The sequence below is a fragment of the Cetorhinus maximus genome, chromosome 14 (genome assembly GCF_964194155.1).
Source record: "Cetorhinus maximus chromosome 14, sCetMax3.hap1.1, whole genome shotgun sequence".
In the NCBI taxonomy this organism is placed as follows: Eukaryota; Metazoa; Chordata; class Chondrichthyes; order Lamniformes; family Cetorhinidae; genus Cetorhinus; species Cetorhinus maximus.
The window spans coordinates 10,224,376-10,237,181 of NC_135892.1; the positions used below are offsets into that span (position 1 = coordinate 10,224,376).

Consider the following 12,806-nt stretch of genomic DNA (forward strand, 5'->3'; position numbering starts at 1 on the left):
TAAAGGTAGAATCAACAGTCAGTAGTACAGATTTTCAGCAATTATCTCATTTACGCCTTCCGTTTGCCCTATGCAAGCCACAGTTACATATTTCTGAGTGACAGCCAGGAGCGTAGTAGCTATGAGCCTGCTGCTAAAACGCTCAGGGTGAATTAAACTGAGATATATGAAGCGCAGGATCAAATGATCACAATGGAAGTGAGGGGTATGTGAGTTAGAAGAGTGTGGAAACTTTACATTGGTGATTCCTGCAGCTTTTGGAAATACTTTTTAGAATTTTTCTACAAAGACGTACACTTGGTTCTGATTGCCTCTCCCAGGGTTACCCCCATAGAATACTTTAAATCATGTCATCCCCCACCCTATCCCTCCCAGTAGTAGTTAAGTCAGACAATCTCAGGAGCAGCTATGGCTTTCCCTCTGGGCTCATCACTCCAGACCATAAGAGGAGCAGTAACTGCTCTGTCCTCCGAAGGTACATGAGTGGTCATAATTCTGTGCATGTAGCAAACACATTAATAAAGACTTTACTCGAAGGTAAAGTGAAAGACCCAATCACTCATCAACTTTTATCTGCTTGTTCCCCTAGTCTGCTGCTATATAGAGTGCAGGCTGAATATGTTTATAAAGGCTGCAGCGGAATTTTCCTGAAGTTGTTTGCTCGTACTGGTTTTACATTAGTGACTGTACCAATGCGAAGGTAAATGAACCAACCCAGGGCTAACTCCATCTGATGGCTGCGGATTTTTTAAGCAAGGGAGGTGGTGGGGGGAGGGGGTGGAAAGCAGTGATGTAACCCAATTTTAGGAAACTCTAGGGCAATGGTGGTCTTCATGAGCAATCTATTACTACCAGACCCCACTGCCTGCCTTCACCCCACTGTCTGCCCTCACTTCCCCACCCCCTGCCACCCCAACACCAAATCTCCCTCTCAGGAAGAGAAATCTACAGTTGCATTGTGTAAAATTTTGCTCTGTAAAGAGAACTGTTAACTTAAAAGAGGCCCTTGGAAGAAATGATTGGCCTCAGTGTTTTGGGCAGCATGCTCTTCCTTTCATCTGGAGTTCTTCCAAGGAACTCTTTTAAGGTAACAACCACCTTTCAGAGCAAATGTTTACATGGTATAACTGTAAATTTGCATTCTTCAATGTTACTGCTCTCACCATGAAAGCCTTCAACAACTTTTAAATCTCCCTCTGTTTATATTTTTTTCTTCTTGAACATTGCTGAAAAGAAAGACATTTTGCCAAAGCTTTTCATCCTGCAGTCATCAGGGCAAACACAAGAAGGCTAAATTTCAAACAATCACAGCAGCTTATAGCACAGGAGAAAAGGGTGCTGATTGGTTGGCAAGTCGACTCTGATTGACCAGGAATTGCCATGGAGAAAGCAACAGAGAACTATAGGCTCCCTAAGCTCTCGGGTAATTCAAGAAAGGCTTGAATGTATTCCTTTTGTTTACAGAGAACAAATCCCTTCGAATGAATGTATGTCACTTCTAGCAAGCGCAAATAAGCAACGTTATGAGTTCGGCTAAGTATCTTAAATTGATTGTCAGTGTAGTTATTGGCGCACTCGGGATTGTTCAGCAAGTGCTGCCCAATTGTGGAATCACATTCAACAGTAGATGTTTTGTTTTTATTGGGTGGGATTTTCCGCACCCGCCCGCCGCCACGATCCTATGGTCCCACCGCAAGTCAATGGACTTCTGGCCGGGGCGCCGCCTCGCCCGCGGGGGTCCCACCTGCAACGGGGCCGGAAAATCCCGGCCATTGCCTTTCATTTGATTTTTTCTCTCTGTTTTTTCTTAGTGATTCTTTACCCCATGCACCATCTTCAGCTGAGAGGAGGAGCAAGTTACAATGTGCTCAGACCTCAATGCATAGTTAGCTTCCATCAGGCTCATGGCATCCTGAAACTAATATAGAGCTGGCAACACTCCAGGATTGTCCAGGAATCATCAGGAAGTCTCCAGGACACTGCCATGAGCAAACGCGGGAGAAACATTATAGGGGCAATAAAAATGTTGTGTTTTTCAAAATTTTGTTTAAACACTTTTGTTTCTTTCTTGTTTTAAAAAAAAGAGATGGAGGGAAAAGAACGGTTTGACTGAGAGTCTAGCATTGTCAAAACGGGCAACAAAGAATGTGTTTGCTTTCCAGTTGGCCGTGGGAAGGTGAGGCACCAGGACGATGAGCCTGTGGAGCATCCAATGATGGGTGGGGGTTGGGCAGGGAAATTGGAGGTCCTGTGATCAAACCTCAAGGAATGCATCCAATCAGAGTTGGCAACCCTAGACTGGCATCATTTCAAATTTGCTTCTTTCTTGAAGCACCCAGTCTATGTTAAGTAGATTAGGCTTATGTTTCCTCAAGTTTAGAAGACTGAGTGATAATCTCTTGTAAAGATATAAAATTCTCAAGGGGGTTAACAGGGAAGTTGCTGGGAGGGTGTACTCCCTGGGTGGAGAATCTAGAACTAGGGGATCACAGTCTCAGGATAAGGGGGTTGGCAATTTAGGACCGAGATGAGAAGCAATTTCTTCACTCAGAGGGTTGTGAATCTTTGCAATTCTCTACTCCAGAGACTGTGGATGTTGATATTCAAGACAGAGGTTGATGACCTTTTGGGTACTTGGGGAATTAAGGAATATGAGAATAGCGCAGGAAGGTGTAGCTCAGGTAAAAGATCAGCCATGATCTTATTGAATGGCAGAGCAGACTCGAGGGACTATATGGTCTACTCCTACTTCTTGGGTTCGAATGCTCTTAATATGTTTTTGCGTTCAACTTCTCTCCACAGTGATGTGATGGAGATAGGCAAGCACGCTTTGAGGGTTGGAAGGAACCCACCTTTCACCGTTCTGTTGTGGTGTATTTCAGTGTCACAGTGTGCATTATATGTCATTTCACAATCTCAGGCTGGGATTTTCCGGTCCCACCCACAGCGGGAATCGTCGTGGGTGGGGCGGAAAGTTTGATGGACTAACCAAAGCTCTGTGTCAGAGTGCCGGAAAATCCCGGCCTCATTATCCCATTTTTTTTTAGCATTATTGGGGATGAAGTAGAACTAGCAGTTTTTTATCCTTGTATAATGTTCACACCCTGGTTTTAATCTACCATGTATTTAATAATTTAAAACTGAGGAGACAGCTACCTCATGGAGTTGTTAAAATGAGGTAATCAGCCTCTCACTCCTGTGAAACTGCAGAAAAACTAAAGTATTTCTTTGATGAGTTTTACATTGACAGAAATGGGTTTTGTTATGCTGGGAACCCTGACAATGTGACCCTGCAGTGAACTAGGCTCCTGAAGAGGACTACATTTGATGAATTCATGCTAATTAATAACATTGGGTGTCAGTATATAAGCAATTGCTGTGTCTGTAGCCTCGGTTCACATAAGCCGAACTTGTCCTAGTGACACTTCTTCATGTCTATTCTTGATTGACTCCTTTAGAAGTAGCAGATCGTATGTGAAATTGCATATTAAATATTAATAGCATTGCTGTGGGCTTAACACATTCTTTGTTTCTTCGTTGAATTTGCATGTACATTGCCTCGCCTTTCATTTTATCATTCATCATTCAGCAATCTACATTTATCTTACTCCACCCTGGCCTTGGCTTGCTGGGTACAGGACTATCTCTGTTGTGTCAGCTCCCCTTAACTGTAAAGTATGGAAAATGAGATCCTTTCAGTATTCTGAACATGCATCACTTTGTATCTCCCTTTAAGACAGTGGCAAAGAAGACAAATGATGACTGTGCCATTGAGTCTATGGTTGCTGCGAAAACTGAGCAACCTCATTCTGCTGCTTGCTGAAGCTCATTTCATTGCTGAGTTTCTCATTTGTCACTGCTCACGCACCCAAATTGGGATTTGGAACAGAAATAAATATTCTGAAGGGTGGATGCCTTTCGGACTCAATTCGACTAATTTCCGTATCTGTTGTAATCCCCGTAGACTCCATATTGTTCAACTAAGTTGCAGTTGATTGTCTGATTATTAGTCTTTTTTTAATTAGGAAATATTATTTGCATGCGCAATTAAAAAATAATTGAAGCTGCGTCTGATTAATGATATCAGATGACACAATTATTTGTCCCAGAGATCTGTCTCAGGATCTTTCAGACGAGATTGTTTTATAGCGATATTTACTTAAGCAATAAATAAAAATACAGTGAGCCTTATAAATCTGTTATATAGGGGAATTTAAAATAGGCTGCTTATTAATGATGCATTGTGTTCAAGGTTTCAATGTGCTACAGTATCTGATTGTCTCGTTTGGATTACAATAGTTGTTGATTATTATTTATAAATTACCCAGAATAGTTTTTGTTGCCTCTGGGTGATCTGTTGTAATCCTCAGTGAATCAATCCTAAGAGGAATGAACCAAGACTGGCATTAATCATTTACAATATATTTACAGCACAGAAACAGGCCACTCAGCCCATCTGATCCATGCCACTGTTTAAGTTCCACATGAGCCTCCTTCCATCCTCTCCATCTAACTCCGTCAACATATTCTTCTATTCCTTTCCCCTCCTGTGTTTCTCCATCTTTCCTTTGAATCAATTTATGCTGTCATGTGGTAGAGAGTTCCACATTCGAACCAATGTCTCACATAAAGAAGTTTTCCTCAATTTCTTACCCCTTTCACTATCATTAATTTTCATCTCTTTCCATCCATTGGCCTCCTCATTGCCATTGGTTTCCCTTCTTCCCACTACCTGAGTCTCACCGCCATGTACCAGACCAGAACCACTCTCTCGTCAATGTACCCCCTAAAGGTAATGATCCTTGTCTCTGTATGTCACAGGCAAGAACTTCTGTTCCCAGGGGAGTTCCCCCTCACAGGCTGCACCAGGCGGGACTCACTGCCATTAGGAGTGGCATTGAGGGGAGAAAGGGTTTGGTGAGTCCATTTGCTCACAGTCTCAGGTACAAACAACACCTTAAGCCATGGGGTACTTTTGAAGTGTAGTCACTGTTGGAATATTGGTAATGTGCCAACCTATTTACACAGAACAAGCTCCGACAAATTGCAATGTGATAATGATCAGGTATTTTGTGTTTTTTATGTGTGATGTTGATTGAGGGATAAATATTGGCCAGGACATCAGGGATAGCTGCCCTGACATTCTTCGAAATAATGTTGGTTTAACATCTTATCCAAAATATGGCACTTACGACAGTGCAGCATTCCCTCAGTACGGCACTGGGATGTCAGCCTTGATTTTTGTGCATAAGTCCTGGAGTGAGGCTTAAACCCACAAACTCCTGTCTCAGAGGGAAGGGAGCTACCCACAGATGTGGCTGACACCTGACAATGGGAAAGATGCTGGAGGGAAAGGATTTCTGTGCTGCCATGCCGACTAGATCAACTAAAGACTGATCATTGGTGTGAAAAATTGATGCTTGCCATGAATGTAAAAATTCCACACATGCGCCAGCTACTGATGTGCTATTAATGTACTTGCCTCAGTCTGCTTTCTCGCTATTTTAAACATACCAGAAAGGGCACAGAAGAGATTTCAGGGATGAAGAATTTTATCCACGAAGCAAGATTGGATAGGCCGGAGTTATTTTCTTTGAATAGGGAAGGCTGAGGGGGGATTTAGTTCAGGGGTCTCAATATAGTGGAAAGACCCATTTTCCATCAGTAAAGAGGTCAACAATCAGGAAACATTGATTTGAAGTAATTGGCAGTAATATTGTACAGGCATTGAGAAATAATCTTTTCATGCAGAAGGTAGTGGGGATTTGAAACTGACAGCCTGAAAGTGTGGTAGACAAGGCAGAAACCCCCATCACATTTATATAAAAAAACACTTGGATCTACACTCAAGGTGCTGCAACCTACAGAGCTACTGACTAAGAGCTGGAAGGTAAGATTAGACTGAATATCTATTTTTTCGGCCGGCACAGACATAATGAGCTGAATGTCCTCATCCTGTGCCCTCGATCTTCCTATGTTTTGATGTTTGCTTGTTTGTTTTCAATCCAAATGGGGCTTCTTCAGTTACAATCAAACAATCCAATATCTGGAGATTGGAATTACTATGGGTGGCTGGAAAATTGTACTAATTCATACTGTGCTATCAAAGTTAAGTTTTACAAAACAATGAAATTTTTCATGTAGAATGTGAAGGCAATGCCAGATTTTACTAATGCATAATTTAAGTTTGATGACTGATCTATTGTATGGTATGTTTTCTACGCCAGCTCTCTAAATATATTATAGTGTGGCTCACTTATGCATGCTAGAAGCTACATATATTCACACACAGGCCCTGCCCTTTAAACAGAAAGGGCATGTTGACGCATGGCACATTTTTCAGCTAAATAAAAGCTTGGGGGAAGCCATTCCCAGTTCATTCCCCATGGCAGTGTCTTGACCAATCAGAGTCAACCTGCCTGGTTTGAATTTAAACAAAAGCTTGGCAGTTAACTGTTCCCTGGTGCATTTTCCATGTCAATGCCTCTATCAATCAGAACCCCCTTGCCAACCAATTAGCACCCTTTCGCATGCAGTATCAATTGTTGTTCCCTTTAGATTTAGTATCCTTGTGAATCTGTCCTGATGAGTGCAGGACAAAAAGTTTTGACAGCATGTATCTTTTTTCAGCAATAATCAAGTTCTGTACTGCCAAGCAACTATAGTTTTCCTGAAATGTCATCCTCAAAATGACTCCATACAGTAGTATATGGGTTAAGAAACGTTTGTGTAGCTTGTTATTTGTAAATCCTGCTTCGAATACCCATACAACATAGATGACAAAGCCTTGGCCAATCAGAGTTGACTTGCCAACCCTTTTCTCCTGCCGTACAAACTGATGTGACCATTTGAGATTTGGCATTCTTGCATTTGTCCTGATGAGTACAAGATGAAAAGCTTCAGCAACATGGCTCTCACTTTTCAGCAATATATGCAAATTACTTCCTTTCTCAGTCTTAGAATCATAGTGTGACACCACATGGGAGGAGGTGATTTGGTCCATCATATCTGTGCTGGCTCTTTGAAAGTGCTGTCCAATTAATTCCACCTTCCTGCTCTTTCCCCTTAGCTCCATTCAAGTATATATCCAGTTCCCTTTTGAAAGTTATATTGAATCTCCTTCCTTAACAAAAATTAAAATTGGTGCATTTATTTCTAGGTGGATCGCATTATCTTCTGTGTTTTCTTGGAAAGTGACCATAAGATCTACAAGGAGAAGATGCTTCACCATTTTCCTATAGGTGCGTAATTTAAACAAGTGCAATTTTACAAAAAAGAAGTTTCATTGTTTGATACTTGATTCTTGCCAGTACTTGTGTTGCAAGCCTTAGCGTGTGACTGAAACTCTTGTGGAGAGAGGATCAGAGGTATTATATGGGAATCTTCCATCTCTCCAAATTCACAGAATCACACAGTACAGAAGAGGCCTTTCGGCCCATCGAGTCTGCACTGACATGTGAGAAACACCTGACCTACCTACCTAATCCCATTTACCAGCACTTGGCCCATAGCCTTGAATGTTATGACTTGCCAAGTGCTCATCCAGGTACTTTTTAAAGGATGTGAGGCAACCCGCCTCCACCACCCTCCCAGGCAGCGCATTCCAGACCGTCACCATCCTCTGGGTAAAAAAGTTTTTCCTCACATCCCCCCTAAACCTCCTGCCCCTCACCTCGAACTTATGTCCCCTCGTGACTGACCCTTCAGCTAAGGGGAACAAGCTGCTCCCTATCCACCCTGTCCATGCCCCTCATAATCTTGTACACCTCAATCAGGTCCCCCCTCAGTCTTCTCTGCTCCAACGAAAACAACCCAAGTCTATCCAACCTCTCTTCATAACTTAAATGTTTCATCCCAGACAACATCCTGGTGAATCTCCTCTGCACCCCCTCCAGTGCAATCACATCCTTCCTATAATGCAGCGACCAGAACTGCACACAGTACTCCAGCTGTGGCCTCACCAAGGTTCTATGCAACTCCAACATGGCCTCCCTAATTTTGTAATCTATGCCTCAATTGATAAAGGTAAGTGTCCCAAATGCCTTTTTCAACACCCCACTAACATGCCCCTCCGCCTTCAGAGATCTATGGACACACATGCCAAGGTCCCTTTGTTCCTCAGAACTTCCTAGTGTCATGCCATACATTGAATACTTCCTTGTCAAATCACTCCTTCCAAAGTGTATCACCTCACACTTTTCAGGGTTAAATTCCATCTGCCGCTTATCTGCCCACTTGACCATCCTGTCTATATCTTCCTGTAGCCCAAAACACTCAACCTCACTGTTAACCACCTGGCCAATCTTTGTGTCATCCACAAACTTACTAATCCTACCCCCCACATAGTCATCTATGTCATTTATATAAATGACAAATAATAGGGGACCCAGCACAGATCCCTGTGGTACGCCAGTGAACACTGGCTTCCAGTCACTAAAGCATCCTTCTGTCATCACCCTCTGTCTCCTACAACTAAGCCAATTTTAAATCCACCTTATCAAATTACCCTGTATCCCATGTGTATTTGCCTTCTTTATAAGTCTCCCACATGGGATCTTGTCAAAGGCTTTGCTGAAATCCATTTAAACTACATCAACTACACTATCCTCATCTGCACACCTGGTCACCTCAAAAAATTCAATCAAAATTGAGGTCTCAAATTCCTTATTCCTTATTTCTTTCACTCTAATTAACTTTGGAGCAGGGAAAAATATGGATTACACATCTTACCTCCCAGTATATGTCTTCATCTCTGTCAACATAAATCAGCAATAGATGACAACAATGGAACAACCAAAGAAATAAGCCACTTGTCAGCTAGGATCTTGTAACCCCCATTTTAAAGCGTATTCTCATATCAAAGAGCAAACAATATTTTACAGACCAAACCATAGAAATGTTTATCTTCCTCTGGAATTACTCTTCACCACCTCCCCAACCTGCCCAAACGTCAGTAGCACTGCAAAAACAGACAGGATAGGAAACAAAAGCAAAATACTGCGGCTCACCACAACCTTCTCAAGGGCGACTAGGGGTGGGCGACAAATGCTGGCCTAGCCAGCGACGCCCACATCCTGCGAATGAATTTCTTTAAAAAAAACTTTGAATGGTCATATAAAGTACTACTTTAAATTTTTAGAAGTATAATTCTGGAGAAAAAAACACGGTTGGTGATCACACACACCTCACAGATTACTTTTAGTCAATGCTTGTCTAGAATCCGTTTTGGATTCGCCTTTTAAAATCCAATGATCTGTTTTTTATTTGAATTGTTTTAAAAACAAGGCTACATTCGTTCTTTTTCAGAAATAAGGGTGACCTTTATACCTGTCAAATCAACTTGGTAGAAGATATATAACACCATTTCTGATCCCATAGTCAGATCACCTAAAACTGCTCATTGTACAAAGCAACCACCATGGCCATGCAACATCACACACGCACCATCCTGACTTGGAAAAATATCATTGTTCCTTCATCATCGCAGGGTCAAAACCCTGTTTACACCACATGGACTGCAGTGGCTCAAGAAGGCAGCACACCACCGCCTTCTCGAGGGCAATTGAGGATAGGCAAAAAATGCTGACTGGCCATCGACGCCTACATTCTGTGGAAAAGAAGGGCTGAGTGACCTACTCCTGCTCCTAGTTCACCAAAAGAGAAGGGCCGAATAGCCTACTCCTGCTCCTAGTTCGTGTGAATAAAGCAAAGTGAGGTTTTACACGCCAAAAACCAGTCAAACAACCAGTAAATCAAAATGAAAATCCAGCGATTAATTTCAAGATGGTGAGGGTAAGTGTGGGAGCGTGATGATTTAGATAACAGAGGACATTAGGAGGAAGAAGAAAAGAAAATTCAGTGGAGCAATAAGCACATGGCTGAAACTATAGATTAAAAAATACAGGAAGGAAGAAAGACTTGCATTAATATAGGACTTTTCATGACCCCTGGATGTCCATAACGTTTTGCTGCCGTGAAGTACTTTTTGAAGTGTTGTCACTGTTAACACAGAGTCCTGCCTTTGAATGCAACTGATGTGACAAGAGAAAGCAAAGCGAGCATTCCCTGGAAAATAATAAACCTAAGCATTTGTTTTTGTACGGAAATGTTAATATTGTCAGGAAGTAGAGCTTGCGCTATGCGCCACAGCAATTTATTAAAAAAAAATGGCATTTGAAAATGGCAGTGACACAAACTGCAATCAGCAACATCTGCACAAAACTGGTAATCATCCTTACTGCTAATAAGTAAAAAGAAACAAAACGCTTGGAGGTTTGTGGAAAGATTGCAGAGGGAACAATCTATGGAACCAAGAGAAAATATTTGTCATTGCTCTCACAGCAGTGGTTGAGAATTTTAAAAAAAATTTAGTGTGTTTCGTAGTACACAGTAATTGCATGATAAGTTAAGGACCTTTCTTCAAGAAGTGTGTCCTTCCTCAAATCGCACAGTATAATGTAAGTGAATTTTTTTTCTCTCAGAGGGTAGTGAGTCTTTGGAACTCTCTTCTTGAAAAGGCGGCGGAAGCAGAGTCTTAATAGATTCTTGATTAAGAAAGGGGTGAAAGGTTATCGGGGGTAGGCAGGAATATGGGGTTGAGGCTACATTCTGATCAGCCATAATCTTATTGAATGGCGGAGCAGGCTCGAGGGGCCGAGTGGCCTACTCCTGCTCCTAATTTGTTTTTTTGCAAGTGCTTTCCCTTGTGCAAGTCTGAATCCTCTACTGCCTGATTTTCCTTTAGTTGCCATACAGAGTTTTAGACCAGTGTGTAGGGTTGCCAACTGTGATTAAATGTATTCCTGGAGGTTTCATCACATGACTTGCCCCCACGTTCCAGCCATTAGTCGGCCAAAACCTCCATCCTTGTGACACACTGCCTTCCACACCAATTGGAAAGCAAAAAGACTCATTAACCAATTGGATGATGTCAGTCAAACAGCCATTTTTCCCCATTTTCTATATTTTTATATCTGGTAAAGAAAAATGTTCCAAAAAAATGTCCAGATGTTTTTTTTCTTCAGGGTTGCACACAGCAGTGTCCTGGAGATTGATCTTCAATTCCTGGAGATTCCAGGTCAACCCTGGAGGGTTGGGAGGTGTGGAAAAATGTCTGAGCCTCCCTGTTAAGTACAGCAAACTGTACACTTGTAACAAATGGATTTGCGTATTAAAGCTTTGGGACACTAAATCTGTCACCATTTTTCCTTTGCGTACTAACCTATTGGCCATGAACAGAATAATCATGTCTCTCAACTGGTCAGCTACATCAGTGCTGCATTACAGTGCGGTAAAGCTTGATCAAAGCTGAGCCTCAGAAATTGCAATCTGGTATCAAACTCCTGCCTTTTATGTGCAGTGTTCCAGGCCCAAAGTAGCTTTGGTGAAACACTGACTGTTTGAATCAGTGATTGAAAGGCTTCAACTTTACAGATAGTGGGATATTTGGCACATTTAGCAAGACTGCAGAGTAGGGTTGCCAACCCTCCAGGATTGGCATGGACAAGATGGGCCAAATGGCCTCCTCCTGTGCTATAACTTTTCTGTGGTTCTATGATTGCCTTGGAGTTCTCCAGGAATTAGAGACAGAACTCCAGGTGAAAAATCATAGGGGAGTTTTAAAAATTGTATTTTCATTGAACACCTTTGTTCGCTGGCTATAAAAAAACGTCAGAGCTGGGGGAAAAGAGGCAGTTTCACTGACAGTCAAGTCGGTTCCAATCAGGTAACAAATTGGGTAATAATGGGCTGTCTGGCCTTGGGGAGGTGGGCACCACTCGGATGGACCAATGGTAGGAGTGTGGGGGTGGGTCAGTTACCAGCAATAGGTCATGTGATAACACCTCCAGGAATACACCCAATCCCAGTTTGCAACCCTACTGCAGAGTCCGGAAGTGAATTTAATTTCATAAAGTGCATCAGGAATTAAACCACACATTCCTGACCCTCTGAGCTTGTAGACTTGCATAATCTATAACAAGCAAAGGATTATTATGTATTGCTCGTATTAACAAAAGCATATTATTATTTTAAAAAATGAATTCTCAGGAAGAGTATCATTAATTCACTGAACCATTCTTTTGATTGGAAGCAAAACTTTTATCAAAAGCCTTTCCTTCATTCCATTTCTGTCACAAAAATCCTTTTGGAGGACTTTCTCTGGGGGAGTTCCAGTGGGAAAGCCCAGTCCATTGGTGCAACCTGGCTTCATCTGAATCTTGCTGCCCAACTGTCTTCCTGAAATAGATGGCCCGGGGCATCTCACAGGCCTGCTGAGATCAGGAAGCCCAGAGGCCACCATCTAAATTCTGGGGTGGTTGGGGTACTAGGGAGGGAGGGAGGGGCTCATCCCCTCCCAGAGAGGGGCTGATCAGGTGGAATTGGCAGGGAGCACAGGAACATTGACTCAATCTTCCTTTGAGCCCCCGAGCCCAACAGCCTGAGGTCACCACAAACATAAGTTTTACATTTCTCTAACTCTTTCTTGTACTTAATTGACTGGACAGCACTTTAGGACCTGAGAGGTGCTATATAAATGCAAGTCTTTCTTTCTTTATACTGCTGGGTGTGCATCAGGTTTCACTGAACAGAACATCTTGGGATGAACATTCCAATCAGCTGGCTGTTAAAATTGCACTGGGACACGATTGACATTACAGGGTCCCATAAGAACACCATAAATAGCAGCAGGTGTAGGCCATTTGGCCCCTCGAGCCTGCTCTGCCAGTCTATTAGATCATGGCTGATCTGATGTGGCCTTAACACCACTTTCCTGTCAGTCCCCCATAAATCTTAACACCCTTGTC

The 12,806-nt window shown here is 42.4% G+C and overlaps 1 protein-coding gene across 1 annotated transcript in view; it reads left to right on the forward strand.

Moving 5' to 3' along the window:
* macrod2 (mono-ADP ribosylhydrolase 2) overlaps nucleotides 1-12,806 on the forward strand; it is an 896,565-nt gene that overhangs the window by 818,483 nt on the left and 65,276 nt on the right. Inside the window, exon 10 of the mRNA XM_078556471.1 lies at nucleotides 7,160-7,241. Within this exon, the coding sequence (XP_078412597.1) occupies nucleotides 7,160-7,241 (82 nt within the window). The remainder of the gene's footprint in view (nucleotides 1-7,159; nucleotides 7,242-12,806) is intronic.